Source organism: Corvus hawaiiensis, chromosome 28, assembly GCF_020740725.1.
Source record: "Corvus hawaiiensis isolate bCorHaw1 chromosome 28, bCorHaw1.pri.cur, whole genome shotgun sequence".
Lineage (NCBI taxonomy): Eukaryota > Metazoa > Chordata > Aves > Passeriformes > Corvidae > Corvus > Corvus hawaiiensis.
In genome coordinates this window covers 4,804,385-4,824,667 of record NC_063240.1, presented here as the reverse complement: position 1 = coordinate 4,824,667, position 20,283 = coordinate 4,804,385, and the positions used below count along the sequence as shown (strand labels likewise).

At 60.8% G+C, this 20,283-nt stretch overlaps 1 protein-coding gene across 1 annotated transcript; it reads left to right on the top strand.

The window, feature by feature from the left end:
- Positions 1 to 1,683: 1,683 nt before the first annotated feature.
- C2CD4C (C2 calcium dependent domain containing 4C) lies at positions 1,684 to 5,720 on the top strand. Its single transcript, XM_048288231.1, has 2 exons — positions 1,684 to 1,722; positions 2,054 to 5,720. Exon 2 carries the CDS (start codon positions 2,073 to 2,075, stop codon positions 3,333 to 3,335), a length of 1,263 nt encoding a protein of 420 aa, XP_048144188.1. The 5' UTR covers positions 1,684 to 1,722; positions 2,054 to 2,072; the 3' UTR covers positions 3,336 to 5,720.
- Positions 5,721 to 20,283: the final 14,563 nt, after the last annotated feature.

Here is a 20,283-nt window from a genome sequence, read left to right as displayed (position 1 = left end):
GGGGTGTTTTAGGGGTTTAACCACTTTGGTTGAAGCTAGTGTGTGGTGCCAGTGGGTGCAGGGGGCTCTATGTCCCAACCCAGGCCCGGGTTGAGGGGGGGCTGCTGCTTCTTCAGCCCCCGATGGGAAGGCTGAGGTGTTTTGGAAAGGTTTGCAAGCCACAGAAGAGCAACTGCAGAGGACGTGGCCTCCTTGCTCTCCCAAGGCCTTGGGGATCTCGCTGACCACCCATCCCTCCGCCTCTCTCAAACGTGCCGGCAACAGACACTCCCGGTTCGGTTGCACAAACCCTTTCCCATAGCAGGTCTCTCTCCTTCCCAGCTTCCAGCAGGTGGTAGCACACTGTCTGCTCCACCGGCTGTGTCCCCAGCTCTGCCAGCCCCTGCCAGCGTCCCCAGCCCTGCCAGTCCGTAGCCAGGCAGCTCCCAGCACCCTTCTCCCCTCCGTGCCCTGCAGGCACCGGCCTCGAGCCGCGCGGACAGAGCTGGCCCGGCCCCAGCGCTCTTTGTTATCTCAAGGGAACTCAACCATTTCTGCACCTTGTTTACCCGCAGTTTCGCAGGGTGGAGGAAAAGCAAACATCGGCCTTTTGTTCACCAGCTTCCCCTTCCGTGAGCCTCGTACTCCTCCCCCGGGCTCCATCTGCGCTCTTCTCCCTGCGGGACCCGGCTCAGCACCCTGCAGTGCAGAGCCCACGGTCCAGACAGGACACCCCCGTCCCCCTCCCCACTGCTGTCCCTGAGACATCCTAGCCCTCGGTCTGCTTCGGCACGGCCGGACGCCTCTTTTTACCAGCTCCAAGTGCGAATGCAGAGGGAGCCGAGGCGTCCCGCAGCAGCCCCCGCAGAAGGCGCTCACCACCCCAGGCTCTTCTTCCTGGCCATCATTCCCAGCTCTGCACTGCTGAGGAATGATGGTGCTTCCCGGCAGCCTGACGGCATCCACAGGGCAGCAGCCAGGAAGGAACAGCCTCTTGACCCTTTTGTGCCACTGTCCCTCTCGATGCATCCCTGTCCCCAAGGCCGTAGGTCCCCGCGGGACCGGGGCTGGGCCCGATCACTCGGTTGAGTCTCCCGACCCCCTGTACCACCGGGGCTTGCACTGATGCTCCGTGAACCCTCCTGACGTTTCGCCCCGGTGTCCCCAGCCACCACCGCATCCCTCCAGGGACTGGACGGTTGTGTGACATGGGGGTGTGTGACACGTGGCACTGCCCCCTCCAGCTCCTCCAGTGCGATATTAAACCACTCAATGAGGCAACCCGTCAGCCCCGAGCCGCTGCTGGCTTCATTCAGTGCTTTGAGATCAAGAGCTGGGAGTGGAGAGCGGCTGCTCCCAGCGCGGAACGATCGAGCTGCGGACTGGGGGCACCGGGGCCGGGGAGGTGGAACGGGGCTGCCGCCATCCCGATTCCATTCCCGGCCCCAACACAGACCCGATGCTTCCGTGGGCAGACGGCCGGGTGTCCCGGGGTCGAGTTCCCGCACCTCCCGAGCATCAGCACCCCGGGGCCTCACGGTCCCAGTCCCGGTCCTGGTCCCGCTCGGTCCGGGTCCCTGTCCCGGTCCCGGTTCAGCCAAGCGGGCGCGCAGAATGTGGGGGCGCCTCACTCGGAGGATTACGGCGGCGGCGCGGATGAGGAGCGGAGCCTCCGCTGCCGTATAAAAGCGCGTCCGCGCCCGCCCCGCCCGGGCTGCGGTGGCGGCGGCGGCTCCGCTCCAGGTGCGGCGGCTCCGGGCAACGTCCCGCTCGCGGCGGCGCCGGTCGGTCCGTCCGTCGGTCCAGGCGTCGCGTCGCGTCGCGTCGCGTCTGCCCCGTCCCCTGGGTCCCCGACCCCCGCTCCGCGCGGCCGGTTCCTTCGCGCTCCTCCCCGGGCTGGCGGGTCCCCGTGCTCCTCGGCGCGGCCACTTCCCTCCCGTCCTTGTCCTGTCCCCCCGGCCTGCCGGGTCCGGGTCTCTCGGTGCCGCTGGTCGCTCCCGGGGCTTCCGGCTTCGTCCTGCCTCTGCAGGTGCCCGGCCCCCGGTGATAGCGTTGCCCCTCGGGTCTCTTCCAGCCCCGCACCCGGCATCAACATGTGGCTCCTGGAGCGGCTGCGCGGGGTGGCGGAGAACGGCGGGTCCCGGGGCGCGGGGACAGAGGAGTCCTCGCGGGGGTCCCGCTACAGCAACGTCCTCACCCCCGACAAGATCCCCGACTTTTTCATCCCGCCCAAGCTGAGCGCGGCACCCGCCGAGGCTGAGGGCTCCGAGGTCCCCGCAGCGGCTGCTCTGGGAGCCTCAGTGTCAGAACAGGACCTGGCCGGACGCAAGCCCCCGCGCAGCCCCCGCCCGTCCAGCCGGTCCCGGACCCGGACCCGGACCACCGGGCGGCACATCATCCAGATCGAGACCGCTGAGGACTGGACCGAGGGGAGCTGCGGCACCAACGTGGACCCGCAGGCACAGACGGCCATGTCGCTGCCCTACGTGCCCAAGGCGCAGACCTCCTATGGCTTCGCCACGCTGATGGAGAGCCCCCACACGCGGCGCAAAGAGTCACTCTTCCACAGCGAGCACAGCAGCCTCTGCCCCTCGCCCGTCACCTCGCCCAGCGCCCAGCGCAAAGCCAAGCTCAACGGCGAGAGCGGCCGCCGGACACCCGCTGACCTCGGCGCAGCCCTGATGCACCCCGGCCGCTACTTCAGCGGCGGTGAGAGCGACACGTGCTCCTCAGCCGAGTCCTCACCCTTCGGCTCCCCGCTGCTTTCCCGCTCCGTCTCCCTGCTGAAGCTCTTCAGCCAGGAGAGCCAGTCCAAGGTCATCAAGCTGAAGCACTCGGTGGCCCGCAACAGCTCGCTGTCCACCGACGACAGCTCGGCTGACACCAGCCCCAGTGCCCAGCGCCGCGCCAGGAGCGCCCCGGCCGGGACGCAGCCTCCCACCGCCCTGCTGCCCCTGGACCTGCCCCCGGGCCGTGACCGGGAGCACAGCCTGCGGCTGAGCCGGGGCGGGAGCCTGCGCCTGGCTGCCGAGTACGACCCCTCCAACGCCCGGCTGCGTGTGCGCCTTGTCTCCGCCGAGGACCTCTACGATGCCCTCGTCGACCTGCGCAGCATCAACTGCTGCGTCTCGCTGTGCCTCAACCCTGGGAAGCTGCAGAAGCAGCGCAGCACCATTGTCAAGAACAGCCGCAACCCCGTCTTCAACGAGGACTTCTTCTTCGATGGGCTGGGCCCCGGCCACGCCAGGAAGATGTCCCTGAAGCTCAAGGTGGTCAACAAGGGCAGCAGCCTTAAGCGGGACACGCTGCTGGGCGAGAAGGAGCTGCCACTCACCGCCCTCCTGTCCTGCCTGTAGGTACCTGCTACCAGCCCCGGAGGGAGCCCTCCCACCTGTGGGGCCGGGGAGCGGCAGGGAGGCCGGCTCTGTCCCCCAGCCCCGCTGGAGGAGGGTTTGGAAGGGCACCCTGAGGAGGGCCGGGGTCGTGGCAGAGCATGGGGGTCCCCAGGAACGGCGCTGCTGTGGGGCTCTGCCAGCACCAGCTGGCAGCCACAGCCTCTCTGCCCCTGCTCCCTCCCTGCTCCTGCCCCGGGGCTGCATCTCCTGGAGCCCAGCAGAAAGTGGGGAGCCTCCAGCCCATTCCTCACCAGGAAGGATGGAAGCACCTGTTGGATTCTTCCCTCCCTGTGCCTGTGGTCTCCAGCTGCCACCAAGCAGGCTGGAGGTGGGTAAATCTCTGTAGCACACTCACGGCCACCTCTCAAAGCTGAAGCTCCTGCAGTCAGGTGAGAGCTTTAATTTAAAAGACAAGTTTCTAGTCTTGGAAACTGCAAAGAAAATACTGCAGAGGTGACCTGCGAGTGGGCCAAGGGCGGTCACCCTGGGGGATGAGTCAGGTTTGTGGCTTTTGAGCCTTTCCTGGACTCCTCCCAGCCCTGCAGGGCTGCACAAGTGCACGAGTTGGCTTGGTCTGACACCTGCAGCCTCCTGGGGTGCCCTCCCTGCCCACCCCAGCACTGTCCCCCACTGCTGACCCCCAGTGGGAAACTGCTCACAAAGCGTCGGGGGCTTTGGTTTGCCCCAATCCGGGAGGCTGCCTGTGCCTTTCCCCTGCCCACGGGAGGGAGATGCCCTGGGCACATGGATGGTCCCAGGCAGTGTCCCAGCAGATGTGTTTCCTGACAAAAGCTGAGGTGACAGGAGTGGCCCTCCCTGAGTGCTGGGGCCATCCCAGGTGAGGCTGGGCAGGGGGGCAGGCTGAGGCTCCACAACCCTCCACCCTCCCTTGCCTGAGGGCTCAGGATCTTTCAAGCAGCTGCACCCACTGGGCAGGAGAGATGTGTCCTGTGGGGCCACCAAGCTCCTGTGCCCAGCGGGATCTGGCTACCCGAAGTGACTGGCCTGGCTCTCAGTTTCCCCTTGGGGAAGGAGCGAGGTGCTCCCAACCCTTCCCATCCCACCCTGTCATCCCGGCTGACTGGCTGGGGACAGTGGGAGTGGGGAGGATGCCGGCCGGGGCATTTCTGCGGGTGGATAAAACACGCTGCGTTGTTGTTTGGTGTGGTGTCACCCATTGTGTCGGGCTCTGCATGTTTCTGTGCAGGGAGCAGGATTTGCAGCGCTCCCGTCCCCGCCTGCTGCAGCACGCGTGGACACACACGCACACATGTGTCCCCTCTGTGTTAACCTCTGTGGTGGCAGTCGATGTTCCTTCCTTGTCCTTTTGCAGCAGATGGCAGATCTCAGTGTTGGCTATTTATATCCGAGGCTGATCTTTCGCAGCGTTTTACTTCTGTCTGTAAATACGTTTCAGGTACGCAAGGCACCGTTCTGATCGCGCCGTGTTTGCATGTCGGGGGGATTCGGGGTGATTGTGGCTGTTTGTCAAGCTTGTGGTTGAAATCAAATCATGCAGGACATAAGGAGCTGACGTGTCCATCCTTCGCAGGGAGTTTCCCACCTGAGGCTTCCCTGTGCTCCCCCAGGAGCCAACACGAGGGATGGTCCCCAGCCCCCAAGTGCCCAGGCTCATCCTGGGGGCAGATGGGGGCTCTGGGGAGTGGGGGATAGGGAGAGGTGCCACATCCCTGGGTGTGGGGTGAACATCCTGCTCCTGAGGAGGGCTGGGGCAGGAAGAGGACCCTTCTCAGCTGGCTGCTGCCTGACAGCGCCTGCACACCCCACCAGCACCCTGTGCTCCCTGGGGTGCTGCGCCTGCCAGGGGCTGGGATGGGCGGGACAGGCTGCAAGAAGAGAGGGAATGGGAGCTGGGACAAAGACTTTGGTGCTCTGAGAGGTTTGAGAGGTGACACATCCCCCGCAGCAGAGCCGTGTGCCTTTGGGTTTGGGGGAGGATGATGCTGAGAGCAGAACCCCGGGCTCCTCCTTGGGTTGAGGCTGACCCCAGAGGGAGAGCCAGCGGCCTGGGGGCTCTTGTCCTGCCCCACCCCAGCCCATCCCAGGTCTGTCTCACTGGAGTCGGGTGTGTGGCCATGCAGTGAGCCCCAGGATGAGCTGCTGTGAGCCCTGCTCTGCTCTGGGCCAGTGGTGTGGGAGCCGGGGCTGTTGCTTGGATGGGTCTCTCCGCTGCTGGAGCTATTTTTTATTGTTCCTGCTTTGATATTTCTGTGGCTGGATTTACTGATGTATTTTTTGAGTGAAAAATATATTAATACCTGAATGGAATGTTTGTTTACAGATCATTTCCTCTTTCTAGTGCAATAAAGTCATTTCTAAAACAGATGCAGGTGTGGCCCTGGCTCCTGATTTCCCCAAGATATTTCCCAGCATTATTCTTGACAGCTCCCTGTGTGGGGGAGCAGAGCTGGAACCTCAGCACTGGCCAGACACAGGGCAGCACTGCTCTTCTGGGTGCTGCTCCGCTTTCCAAACAGCCTCCCAGGAGCACAAGGTACTTCTGAAGCTCTTTCCCTGGTGCTGCCTACCAGCCGTGGGGTGAGGTGGGAGAGAATCTCCTGGGGAGAGGTGGGTACACGGGGAAAGGGGCTGCTCCTGCTTCAGAGGGGACCCAGGGCTGTGCTGAGCCAGGGCATTGCCTGCTCACAGCCAGGGCTGTGGTGAGGGAGAGCCGCTCCCACACTCTGTGGGTCTTCTTCCTCCTCCTCACCTGCTCCCCCAGCCTGACCCCTGCAGTTCTTCTCAGCACTGCTGGTGATGAAGAGAATGGTGATGAGTTTGCTCTCCCCACTCCCAGCCCCCCTGCCCAGCTGTCAGCACTCAGGTTGCTTTCTTCTCTCCCCACCTGCCACTTCCAAATCTATTTCTAGCCAGATGCTGCTGAAGAAAAGAGGAGTGTTTGCCTGTTACCTAAATGCCATTTTTCTAATTTCCACAATTCTGGTAATTTGTCATTTTTGGTAGCTATAGAGGCTGGGTGGGAACAGATCTGTTCTCTCACCTCTGGCCCCCACAGGGGTGGTGAAAGCAGCTTGGTAGGTGCTAATAATTTAAGTCGTGCTTTTTCTAGAGGTCCAAAGCTGCAGCAGTTAGTAACAAAATGAGGCTGATTAAGTTAGTCTGAACCAGAGTGGATGGGGTCAGCCCAAGCACACAAAAATCCCTGGAAAGTGTTCAACATTCAAAGCGCAGGAAGCAGGCAGAGGGGTGGAGAAGGGCATCTTGTGGGGGAAGATTTAACTCTGAATTTGTAATTGAGTCACCGTGGGAAGGAAATGCGTCTGCCTCACTGGACCTGGGAGGGCTTGGTCATGCTGAGAGGAGCACCTGAAGTGAGAGCTGCTGGTGGGGAGGAGGGTGATACATCCCCACTCCACAACGCAGAGCCTCGGGTCAGGGGATGCCCAGTTAAAGCGCAGCCAGGTGAGATCCTGAGCCCAAGGGCGGCTCTGCCCATCGCTGTGCACACCAAGTGGTGTCTGAGCCCTGAGAGATTTCCCCTGCACTGGGATTCCTCTCTCCAGGGGTCCCGAGGCTGCCGCAGCTCTGGTGCACACTTGGGCGGCTCGATCTGTGCAGGAAACTGAGGGCAGAGCAGGGGAGGTGGCTGGATGTGGAGGAGCCCTGATCTCCGGAGTGAGGGAGTGAGGCTCACCTGGGCGAGAGGCACACACAGGCCTCGGCTATTTTTAGCCCTGTGTTCCCGCAGCGCAAGGACTCAACTTCTGAGAAAATTGCCTGGAGCTCATTTAGCCGTGGCGTGATGGCTGGCGAGGGAGGGAAAGGGCAAATTAGGGGTTCAATCTCATCCAGAGAGCGTTCGGCGGGGCCAAGGCTCCCGGGAGGGTTCCACAGTGAGGTCAGAGGGGCTGCCCCTGCTGGGGGACACCCTGTCCCTGCCCCACCCTCCAGCCAGGCTGGGGGTCCCGGTGCCGGCTTCTGTCCTTGGCGCCACTCAGGGGTCCTTGGCAGTTTTGGCTGAGCAGGGCTGCAATGGCTGCTTCTCCTCTCTGGATTTCTGGGTGCTGTTGGGGCTGGGGGAGCCTCGCGTGCTCCCGCGGGCAGCCCCAGCCCAGCCATTTCCCTCCCCCCACCCCCAGCTCCGGCTGCCGATTTACCGTTTCGGTCAGAAAAGCATCTTCCCGTTGCCTGGCAACGCTCGGCCGGTGGCGGGGGGGCTCCACGCGGGGAAGGGGGTGGCCCTGGGGGTCCTGCGCCGGAGCCAGCCGGGTGCCCGTGGCGACTCGGCCACCCGGTTCTGGGCACCTGAGCCGGGCCGGCGGGTACGGACCGGGAGTGCAGAGGTGCGGGGAGGGCGCTGGGAAGCGGCGGCCGCGATCCGGGCAATGCCGGCTGCAGGGAGCGTCGGCCTCCCTCGGCACCGCGCTCCAGCGCTTTATTGCAAGCATTTGTCTTCCATGGCAGCGTGTCTGCCTTAAAGGGGAGAGGAGAGACTCCCACTGTTACCGGGAGGAAAACAGAACTTAATTGAATCCCACAGACGCATCAGGCGAGAAAGTCACACCAGTGGAGAGTGACACCCCGGCGTTCCTCCCCCGGCACTCAGCAGTCTGTGCTCCTCCAGGGGACACGGAAACCCCCAGGCTGGGGTCCCAGGAGCCCTCCAGGAGCAGAGATGAGCTCCAGCTCCTTGTCGGCTCGATGGCACTCGGCTGAAATGCAGCACCGTGGCAGCAGCTGCCAGGGTGTACCTGGCGCCGGCGGTGCTGCCCAGCGCTGTCAGCCCCAGCACACGCTCCCTCTGTTCTGCTTTTCCATTTGCACTTTGCTCTCCTGCTTTGAGGCTGGCAATCCAACAGGGAGCTGGGCCCAGGTCTTGCCTCCATAGCCAGGAAAAGGCAACCAGCAAATGGGAAGCGCTGCTTTGGACTCCCACTTCCCATTAATTCAAGCCCCTGGATCCAGCCTTGACTCGGGGCTGGGGCCAGGGTGGGCATACAGAACACGAGGAGCTGCAGTGGGAGAGTGCAGGGAACATGCAAGGGTGGGTGAGGGTGAGAGCAGCAGCTGCCTTGCAAGGTGGAGGATCTTTCCTGCCTCTCCTCACCCTTTCCAGTGACCTGCTCCTCGCTAGCTGCCTGGTGGACTTTGAAATGCTGCCTTTAAAATGTTTGCAAAATTCCCGATGCATCAAGAAGGCCCAGGTGGGAGGGGGAAAATGGCATAAATAAGCAGACAGGAGGATTTGTTAAACACCAGCAGCTGCTGGCAAACACTTCAATATCACTGCAGCCGGGTGCTGGTTAATACGGCCTTTGGGGCCTTGGGCTGGTACCAGCACAGGGGAGCTGTGGCTGAGCCCAGGGTGGCTGTGGGGCACAGGTGTCCTGCTGTGGTGGAGGGCACCTGGCTGTACCCGCTGCGGGGCAGGCCTGGGAGATATTCCAGGTGCAGACCTCTCCTTCTCCCCCTGCTTCCCACCCAGACCTCACCTCTTGGGTAAGGGGACGTGTCCATCTCCATCCCCACAGAGTTTTGGGGTTGTGTTAACCCCCCTGCCCGTGCTGTGGCCATTCTTCTGCGTGGGCAGTGGCGGGAGGGGGGCTCCAGCCCGGCGTGGGACCGCGTCTGCCTGGCAGAGGCACAGGCGGACACGCCGTGGGAGCCGGGCTGGCATTGCCATGGCAATGGAGATAACAACGGCAGCTGCCAGGCGGAGAGCAGGAAGGGCAAGGAGCTCCAGCAATGCCGCGGCCACACTTGTGACATCACCTGTCCGAGTCCTGTGATGGCTTGGACAGCAGTGAGCACGTCTTTGCTGCGGTGAAGCCCTTGGCACCCTTCACACCTGTGGCAGAGCCAGAAATTGCACTGAGAAATACATAAAAACATAAAATCAAACCCTCCAACCTGTCCACTGCAAGGTTATAATTAATTCCCATTTTCACTTCCATCCAATTTCCCTCCTGATACGGCTCCTGACCCAGACCAATTGTCGTATGTGTCTGTAATTGCTAATCTTATCAAGCAGTCGGTGTGAAGTGAGAACACTGCAATTAGCAGGGGCAAGAGCCACAGGTGAGCCGCTGCTTGGCGAGTGTTTGTTTCACCTGTGCCAGGGGAGGATGTGTACTGGCTCCAGTGCTTGCCAGGTCTGTCCCTTGGCCAGTCTGGACAGGATGGGATCCTCAAGGTGACCAAGGCCACAGCTGTGCCCAAGCCACTGAGCGCCAGGAGCTCCACAGTCCTGCTGGCAGCCTCGGCCGGGGTGGGGATCACCTTTCCCAGCCCCGCATCACCATGGCGCTGCAAGGACTCTGGCAAAGAGTCCTTAAACAGCCCCAAACCCTCCCAGAGGGCTCAGACAAACAAGGCATAAACCCACTGGAGATCCTGCTCTGAGCTGCCGGGTGGGAACTGACGCGCTTTTTTGCGGACAATCTGTTCCCTCCCACTGCCGCTGGCTACCTGCCCATCCCACCTCCCGGCAGAGGCGTCGGGTGGCGAGAGCGGGTCTGGCCACCGGGACAATTCCGTGGAAGCCCCCAGGTGCCACAGGGCCAGGCTGGGCTGAGCGGGCAGTGCTGGCAGACCCCGGGAGCAGCCATGGCTGCAGAGGAGCAGCAAGCCGGGAGCAGAGAGCAGCCATCCACCCTCGCAGACCTTCCTGCAGATCAAGCAGGTGACCTTCAGCTGGCACAGATGGGGCTCACAGGCTTGTCTGGAAGCGGCCAAACGCGTCGTGGTTTTTCCCAGTGCGGGGAGTTTAGGGGTGCCTCGGGCACCCCGCTGGCACCAAACACCCCTGAGGCGCAGGGAGGGCGCTCAGACAGCCCCGAGCTGCGCTCCGGGGCGCCGGGAGAGCATCGCAGCGCCGGGCACCCCGCCGATGGCACACGGCAGGGGGTGGCAGGGTCCCCACCCTCGCCGCAGCTGTGGCGTCCGTGGCGTGGTGTTGCACGGGCGCCTACCAAAATCTCTCGCTTCGCCACCCCCAGCCGTCTGTCGCTGCTGACACTCACCGACAGGAATAAACTCCAACACCTACCATATGCTTTGCTACTTCTGCTGCCCGCGTTCACTTGTTACTATCTATTTTCAAAGCTGGGGGTGCCTCTGCGTGGGGCGGCTGTTGGGCCAGGCCCCAGCAGTGGGGAGACGAGCTACGATGGGGTGCTGGTGTTTCTGGCACAGATCATCAGTGCAGGGGATCTCGCTCTGGTGGGCTCAGCCCTGCTCCGTGGGCAACTCCTGCTCCCCAGCACCTCCCACATGGGCACCAGCTCTGGTGCTCGGCTGTGCCGGCTGCTGTGGCAGTGGCTTGCGTGCTGGTGGAGCCGGCTGTTCCTGCCCTGCCTAGGGGCTCAGCACGCTGGGGGAGTGACCTTTCCACAGCAGCACCCAGCCCTGCCGTGCTGTGCCCAGGCACTGCCCGCTGGCTCACCGGCCACTGTCACGGCTCGCCGGGCACAGACAATGCTCCCGCTTAGGTGGTGCCCTGAGCCCGTGTCCCGGGCTCCATCCAGCCCCAAGCGGGATGGGGGCCCCAGCACCACTCGCGCCTGGCCAGGAGCGGGTCGCCGATGGCCAGACTGTTCCCTGAGTTGTTCCCTGGCACAGGGACGTGAGCCAGCAGGATGGCTCCAGGTTCCAGGCGTGGGAGCCGCATCCTCAGGACTGTGGGGTGCAGTGAGCAGCGGTCAGCGTGTCCCTCTGGCCGTGGGGACTGGAGGATCCTGTGCAGGGATGGGCACAGCCTTCCCCTGGCAGGAAGGAGATTAATCTCAGTGTAGAGGCACCGTGAGCTGTGTCTCTTCCCCCCTCCGAGCTGCTCTGTGGGTTTACGATTCTCACAGCCAGGAAAATTCATCTTCCTTCAAGAGTGGATGCATCTCGGCTCATCCTCCAGGTGCCAGAGCTGGTGATGCTGTCAGTAAACGACAGGAAGATCTTTACAGCAGAGCTCGGCTGGGCTCAGCCTGCGCCTGTCCTGCCTCCTCGCACTGTCACCACTCCCCGGGGCCGCGCAGGGGACAGGCGGCTGTGCGTGAGCAAAGCTCAGCGACGGCTGCCGGCTTCCCCGGGGCATCCCGCGTCCCGCCCCGAGTTTTAATTGCACCATGCCGCTTTGATTCCTGGCTTTAATTGCAGCCTAACGAGGCCCGGGCAGCAGGAAAGGAAAACATCAAGCTTAAAGGGAAACAAATCGGGAGAGAAAAGAACATTTACTGGTGACTAATAGTTCCGTGGCTCGGCGTGTGTGTTTGCCTGCCACGGTGCGGGACGTTGCCAGGAGGAGGAGAGGGGATTTCTTCCTACTTGGCAAGCTCAGCCGCACAGTGCAGTGCAAGGAGAGAGGATTTTTTCCTGGGCCCGTGCCGTTTCTGTGTTATTTTTAATGCCCGTTGCACAAAAGCTGAAACCCACCCTGAGCTCCGGGTAAACAGAGAAGATTTTGCCTGCTTTCACAGGCGGGATCCGGGCTAAATAATCCGACGGTGACAGATAGGCACGTTCACACACTGCACTGGTCGCACCAGAGAAGATTGAGAGTGATTTGGTGAGAGGAAAGGATGAGAGTTTCTGATGCTGGCACCCAGAGCCCCGCAGCAGCCGCCACTCTCACCAAGTGCCACCAGGCCGGGTGAGGATGGGGCCGGGCGGAGAGATTGTGGTGCTGGGAGTCCCTGAACACGAGCCCAGGGGACGGGGACAGGGATGAGGACATGTCAGCATAGCTCAGTGATGTCCCTGATGCTCACCCTGCTCAGCACCATCCTGCTCCTCTCCCTCAGCCTCTGGGGTGGCCCCACAGGCATTTGTGTGGCTCCAGCACGGCTGCCTGGCCTGTTCCCCCCACGCCAGCCAGAGCTGGGATCTCATTAGTGAGCTCTTGGACTTTGAGCATCTTGGAAAACAGCGCTTGCTAATAAGAGAAAAAGAATGACAGCAAACAAGCCCAGCCACGGGAACATGGCCTTTTCATCCAGCATTTTTTATTCCCCCACATTCTCCCCCCTTCCCTTCTTCGTCAATGGATTGAAGTCACTGTAATAAAATTATTAAATATAAAAAAAAAGCTGTAGCCCCCACCTCGATGCGGCAACCATGGAAACTGGATCAAGGGGACACCTGTACATTTCCATTCCGGGCTCCTGCTTGCTGAATATACAGAGGAGCACTAATTAAAACCGCAGTGGGAATGGCAGGCGGAGGGAAGGAGCCGGCCCTGGGAGGGGGCTGTGTGGTTGGGAGGCACTGCTGGTGCAGGGGTGGGCCCTGCCAGGTGTCCAGTGAGCCTTAAAAACCACCTGATGCTTCCAGCTCCCTCCAGGCCCTGGATGTGGAGCGGGTGCTCGCTGGACTCCAAACACTGTGCTAACAAGGTGACCCCAGCCCTCATGCAGCCCTGAGTAGCGAGGGGCCCTGGGGACCCCATCCCAGCCCCAGGGACGATGCTCAGCAGGGCAGGCCAGAGCAGGGCCTCGGTGATTTAATGCTTTTAACCGTTTCAGCGGGAGGAAGCTCCTTGATCTGGCACGTGAGCACCCAGGAGGAAAAGGCTGTGTTTAACCTGCAGGTTTATTTTTACTGACAGCAAATGGCAGCGCCTGGAACATTCCCCTCTTTGGAGTTAATTTTTACTGAAGCTCAGTTTTAGTCATTGTTGACTAAATCTGACTCCTCCACGTTTATCCCATGGAAAAGCTCCTGCAGCTCAACCCTCAGGATTTCAGTGGCCCCAGGGCTGGTGCCATATGTCCGCTCCTGCCAGCCCACAGGACTGACGGATGGGGGGAAAGCTTTTCCTTTCATCAGAGCAGGCGTCAGGCCGTCCTCTTCCTGCCAGAGGTGAGCAGAGCGCTGAAACCCTCTGATTGCTGACAGACGGTCTCAAATCACTCCCCAAGTGTCCTTCCCAGCCGGAGCCCAAAGCGGGGCTGGCTCCCGCTGCGTGGCCATCAGTCCCAGGGGCTCACACCACAGGATGGCTGGGGCTGGGGCGAGGGCTCTCTGGTTGCTTTGCTGGGCTATTTTCCCAGCAGGCTGCTCATTTTCTCTGGCTGAGCTGTGGAGGTGACAGGGTGTGCTGAGCAGGTGACGATCCTCCTCCTCGGCCCCTCTCCACCCATCAGGACATCCTGGTCTGGCACAGGAACACTCCGTGCAGGGAGTCTGCGCTGCCCCAGCGCCACAGCTGGGCTCTGGCTCTGCAGGCACAGCCGAAGGTACCGCGCCAGCCGAACCAGCAGCTCCTACCAAACCATTGTCCCGTGGGGCTCTGGCAAAGGGGCTCGACTTGGGCAGAGAGCGCAGGCAAGCAGCTCAACTTTGGGGAGAAGAAAATTCCTCGTTTCCATGGGAACCGGAGGAGGAAAGTTTCTGGGGCTGCGGTTGGGATTCTGCCAGCCAGGCGAGGCAGCGGGACCCCGAGCCAGCCGCCTCCCCACTCTGCTCTCGGGGGAAGGCTGGCATCCAGCTGCCAGCCCCACTGCCTGTGCCCCCATAGGTGCCCCCGAGATGAGGGGTGCGTCGGGACTCCTCGTCCTCCCCTTCGGAGCTGTGTCAGATGTGATCTGACATTTAGCTCTCAGCTCTGCGAGGAGATGCAGCGATAACTCTAATCTGCTTTTCTCCTCCTCATGCTCTCCCTGGAGGCAAAAGCTGCGGCTGGGAGAGCAGGGGGGCTCTGGCAGCTCGGCACAACAGCACCACAGCTCTGTACAGGGGGTCTGGAGGGTCCCGAGGATCCGGAGCACCACGCCCTCCTCACCCATGTCCTCCCATCAGGCAGCAGCAGCTGGCAGGACCTGAATGCCAGGGGCTGGAGCTCCTTGGGGACGTCCCAAAGGCTGCAAGGACAGAGGCACGGCAGCATCCTGGGCATGGCCAACAGCCCCCAAACCCAGGTGGCTGTGGCCCCTGCCACTCTGCCCACTGGGCCCTGCCACACCGCCACACCTGTCACCCGTCTGAAGCCGGGTGTCAGAGCCACCCTGGCCTGTGTCTCTCTTTCCTGGCATCTCAGCTCCAATCAGAGAGGCCCCTATTAATTTTTTCCACTTAGCAGCTCATGTCAGTGTCAAGTCGGCAGCGTGAGCAGCAGGAGGGAGCCGGAGCGGAGGGGAGACAGAGTGTTGGGATCAAACCAGTAATGAGACACACAGGGGGCTGAGCCTGACTCCACAGCTGCCCCGGGGTGGGAAGGAGTCCCTGAAAAGCAAAACCATCTCAGCATCCCTCCCTGGGCTGTCAGGTCCTGTGGTCCAAGTCACAGACCAGGTTTGGTGGGGACTCGAGGCACCTTTGGGAGCTCCTGCAGCTGCAGGCAGAGGCCGATCCCCAGAACCCACAGCAAGGGCCAACCCTCACCACTTGGCCTCTACCCAGGGCAGCACCACCCTCCCCCTGCTGCGGGGTGAATCCAGCACAACCGAGACCCCCGAGACACCCGCCCCAGCCCTTGGAGATTGCCCGGAGCAGGGGGTTAATGATGCATCCAGATGCAGCTGACCTTTCCACCTTCCCACCTTTCAGCTTCACCTGCAACTCCCTTTTCCCTGCCATTATCCGCATGGATGCCTGTGGATTTCATTTCCATATTCATGGTGTTTTAATGACCCCGTAATATCTTTATGTTCTGCAATTAAATGTGGAATCTTTTTTTTTTTTCCTTCTGCAGATTAGCATCTGCAAAGGATCATTTGTGGCATTTGAGCAGAGGAAGGGAAGCCTGTTCTGGAGGGAGACGGGGTTAATTAAACTTCAGAGCACAGCAGGCTCCACCGTCAAATATCCTTCTTCCAGTGGGACAAGCGAGGGTGAGGAGGGAGCAGCTCTGGGCTGCTTTACAGTCAGATGGCTGGGCCGCCCCTGGGGCAGCTCCTGTGGGTGTTGGAGTGGCTTTAAGTCGTGCAAGCACACACAAGGTACACGTGCACACGTGTGGACGCACATGGCTCCAAATCTGCGTCGGGATCCCTGTCACAGGCTGCAAACCAGCACTGAACTGCTCTGGTGTCACCCCAGTGCAGGCAGGGGCTGGTGCAGCTGGGGCAGCCAGGCTGTCATCAGAGTCCTGGTGAGGCCATTAGAGCTCCTATCGCTCCATCTCCATCCCCGAGGCTAATGGACATCTCTGCCGCTGCACCACCCCCTCCCTGGCACTGTAATTGGGTTTCAGTCCTGCAAGATGGATGGGGCTGGGCTGAGAGTGGAGCAGGGAAGAACAGGAGGGGGCAGAGGCAGCTCTGAGTAGGACAGAACACCCTTGCCCTCCATCCACCTCCTGCCCCTCTCCTTGGCCACCAGCCCCAGACCTTGTCCGAGGCATCTCTCATGGCCTTGCAGGGTGGCTGGGGACAGCCAGGTCCTAACAGCCCGCAGGAGCCCGGGGGAGCAGAGCTGGAGTGGTGTCCAGGGGGTCTCAGCTCCTCCCTGATGGGTCATGGTGGCCACAGGCAGCCCCAGCATGCTCCGTGCCTCCCACACAATCTCCCCCCTCCTTCTCCCCTGGTCCTTTTGAAGCTGCAGCTGTGAACAACATGTTTGTGAGTGTCAGGCCCAGGAGTGGCGTGTTTGGCACATTGAATAAAGATGGGGACGAAAAATGCCTCCTCCTGTGGCTGTTTGATGTGAAGGGCAGCACTGAATTCATTAGGAATGCTGCCAGGCACCACCAGAGCCTCTCTCAGTGTCCAGGCAGAGCAGCACAGGCTGGTGCCCTGTGAAGGTGCCACCCTGTGCAGTGGCAGACGCAAGCACATGGTCACGCTCTGGCCATGCCAAAGCACCTGTGTGTGCACAGGGCTGGAAGGGAGGGCATCATCCCCATTTCAGGTGCCATCCTAGCTCACACACCCCTCCAAACTCTGCTGCCACAGGGTTGCAGCTGTGGTGGACACGGTGCCTGCACAATCCCACCTTTATCCACCCCACAACGCTCCCCTCTCCCCCTGGGTGATCCAGGGGAAGAGGGGGACTGGATGCAAGCTCCATGTCAGGACACGGGGCTGCAAGGAGGGGTGTGGGATGGCCAGGCCGCTCCCTCCCAGTCCTGCCGCTGCCTCCCGCTGCTCCAGAAGGATGCAGAGTTTTATCATCATCCTGTGAGGCTGACAGGCACCAGAATTAATGAGTTCCTCATCATCGCTCCCTCATTTAGCTCCCTCCCTCGGGGTTACACACCCGCAGCCCCCAGGCAGGGAGGGAGGCGGGGTTGTTTGCAGGGGTGAGTGTGCAGGACACGTGCACAGGTAAACAAACACACCTGTGTGCCCGGCCAAGGGCTGCTGGGGACAGGCCCAAGGCTGGAGGGGGTCAAGCTGCCCAGTCAGGTGAATGAGGGGCTCCTGGGATGCCCTGAGCCATGAGGACATGGGGATCCTTCCCCAGCACAGGGGCATGGGGACCCAAGTCCAGGCACGGCTGGCCTCCACACATCCCTCATCAAGCATCTGCTATTAATTACTGACGCCAGCAAGAAACACTTGCCCTCAGCATATATTTCAAATGCAGGAGCTTCACCAGCTGCAGGATGGATCCCATGGAAGCCAAGGAGCTGTGGGGAAGCAGCAGGTCAGGGGGACACTGCACCACCTGCCAGCGAGCAGCCGTTGCGTCCCTCGGCAGCAGAGGCTTTGTGTGGCTTTGCTGTCCCCTGGGCTGTACCTCTGGCTGTCACCACTCAGCAGAGCAGGCGAGGAAAAAGACGTTCCTGTCCTCTCGGCGCTGGCCTTTTTGGAACGTTGACATCCTGAAAGGATTTGCCATCCCAGGAGTGGTTTATTTGGGCAGCTGTGCCGGAGCAAAGGCTGTGAAACTGCAAACCCTCGGTGTGCCTACTTGAACTGCTGTCAAACCACATCTTCCTGCCCGTATCCTACAGTGCCAGCTGGGATTTCAGCACATGGGATGGCAGCCTGGGCGCTATCTGACTTGCAGGACTCATCCCGAGTGTGCAAGCCCAAGCCTGGACTGAATTTACATCTGTAGATACTGCACCCATTTTTGTGAGCCCCGCAGAGACCGTGATATGGTAAGTATTTTGATTGTAAATAAATTAGATTTGTGGGTTGTGACGACTTGAAGTGGAAGGAGGAAGGGAAGGAGGCAGGCTGGGAGAACAGGAGAAGGGAACTACATAGCCATGATGCTCACCTTGACCCAGCCATGCTATCACCTGTCCTTACTGCCTCAGAAAACCTGGAAAAGGCCACTGGAAGCTGTGTTGGGCAGCTGACAGCCACGGCAGATCCTTAGACCAGCAGAGTTCAGAAGTATAAACACTCGTCTGAAAGCCTACACGGGTGCGGTGTTTGCGAGTAGCAGAGCTCCATCTAGCCCTGGTGAGAACTGATGCTTCTCTAAAGCCTTATTCACAGCTGTTTTGTTAAGCCTTGGAGCTGTTCTGTCTCTCAGCAGCCTCAGACGACCGGAAACCCTGAGTTTTTTATAGTCCGAGCTTGTCTGTGCCCTCCTTGGCATCGAGCTCACCCTGCACCCACGGCAGGACACAGCCCCACACAAACCTCCCAGGCAGGGGTCAGTCCTTTACCAATACTGATGCAATTTTTTTCCTATCAGCACTGCTTTTTTAACCCACGTGAACTTTTTTCCTATCTACAATCTCTTGTGGCTAAACACCCCAGGGCTGAGCTGCACCAAACAAAAAGAATTTGTCATTTGTCTCAGGGCTGCAAAGTTTTCCCAAGAAGCAGAACTGTTTACCAGGCACAGGTGGAGGAGAGAAAGGAGGGCGGGATGTAAGGACACCCTGGTTTTGCAGGCAGATCAACCCCAGATCCAGCCAAAGCCACTTCACCCATCTGGGATTTGTTGTCTCTGTCCACAGAGCAGCAATTGTACCAGAGCTGCTGTGGGAGTGTCCTGACTAATCACTCGCAAACACCTGGAGAGCCTGAACCACTCAGTATTCCACTGCCCTTCGGGCTTTTTTAATTGCCTTTGAAAATCTCAGAATACTGGATGCAGGCACTAAAATCTCTGATTTAGGATGATGGCTTCAGCGCCAGGGATGGGCGATGTGCTGCCTTCAGAGCCTGGTGGGGTTGCAGGATGTGTGTCTGGTCATTCTGAGGACAGAAATCAGTGTCCTGGGCAATGGAGGTGTCTCCTGACAGGTGTTTCACTGCTCCCTCGGGGAAGTGCAGCTGCTCAAAGAGACTCAGCCTGGCAGTTGTCACTGCGAGCATTAAATGGAGCAGCAGAAGCCAGCAGGGACAGGGCTCCAAGACAGACCCTCAATAACAAGTGGAGCTCTCCCCAGACCTTAACCCAAAGCCCCAGGCCTTGAGCCAAACCTCAGGCCTTGACTCAAACCCCCCACCTTTCTGTTTTTGTGGCGACAGAACACCCGGATGCACTGCTGGGAGCAAGGCAGAAAGCAGCAGATTTTGCAGTTTTTCTGAAGCTGGAGATGAGGTTACTCTTTTTTATTGAACAAACAGCATCTGCAAACTGTTAGTCCTTTGAGAAGAGCCAAACAGCTCCCAGCAAGGGAACAAAGGGCTGGTCAAGTGCTCTGGTTCTCAGCTCGAGGGCCACTACCACTTCAGAAGCACTTGATAACACTTTGCTTCCTGAGCTCAGAAGTGTGAGCAAAACCCAGCATGGAACCAACTACCAGGGTGGAGAGGCTGCTCACAGAGACTGAGCACGAGGCCTCTGTGGGCACAGCCAGAGGTAGAGCTGGGCACAGGAACTGGCACGAGCTGGATGATGACCCACGGGACCTGTCAAATGGTGAGATCTGGTGGCAAATGTCCCTGTGCACCCTGTCACTGCACACCCCAAGGGAAGGGCTGCCCTGGTGGCTCAGCCAGGAGTCCTTGAGGGACTGGGGGGTCCCCGAGAAGACGGAGGGGAGCCTGGCAGGGCCATTTGCTGCAGGAATCCCTGGAGATGGGGTCCTTCGTTGCACTGGAGGATTGTTCTCTGGAAGCATGTGGTCATCATCAGTTAAATAGAGTTGAAAAGACCCATCAGGCAGCTTCCACAAGTACATCTCTGGGGTTCTTGAAGCACGGCCACAGCAAGGAACGATGAGATAGTGTCTACACTCCAGTCCTTGCGAGGCACAGACCACCCCTGGGCTCCAACCCTTCTTTCCCTCTTCTGTGAACTCTAAATGAGATGCGGTGACTTTTTATCAAGGGAGTGCTCATTGAGGTCCCCTGAATTTTTTTTTTTTCCTGGAGATTCAAGCTTTGTGATCCATGAAGAAGGCTGGCGTTGTGAGCACGGTTTTTCCTGTGACCTGTGTGGTCCCCGGTGCGTCCCTGTGGTCTGGAGGAGCTGGGGACCGTCCTTGGGCCTTTACACCCGCCTGTCCCGGCCGGTGGCCCGAGGGACCCGGCACAGGGGTGCGGGACCGGCCCCGCGCTGCCCGGGCCGCCGCTCCCGGGGGATTTATTTCCTTGCGGGGCTCTGCGGGGCCGGAGCCGCGCGGCCTCACAGCTGCGGTTCCGAGGCGGCTCCGGCAGCGACCGAACGGCCCGGCCGGTACTCGGAGAACGCTGCTGCGGGCACCGGCAGCCCCCACTCCCCTCCCTCCGTGCCGCTCCCCGGGACCGTTTCCGGGCGGTACTGGCGGAGCACGACAACACCCCCGAACCCGAACCCGGGACCGGGACCGGGACACGAACAGGAACCCGAACCCGAACCCGGGACCGGGAGCCGAACCCGGGACCAGGGCCGGGACCGGGACCGGGACCCGAACCCGAACCCAGGACCGGGACCAGGACCAGGAGCCGAACCCGGGACCAGGGCCGGGACCGGGACCCGAACCCGAACCCGAACCCAGGACCGGGACCGGGACCGGGACCGGGACCGGGACCTGATCCTGATCCCGATCCCGATCCCGATCCCGATCCCGATCCCGACTCCGGGACCCGAACCGCGGCCC

Coding starts and splice junctions, on each gene's coding strand:
- C2CD4C (XM_048288231.1), top strand. CDS start 2,073: ATGTGGCTCCTGGAGCGGCTGCGCGGGGTGGCGGAGAACGGCGGGTCC.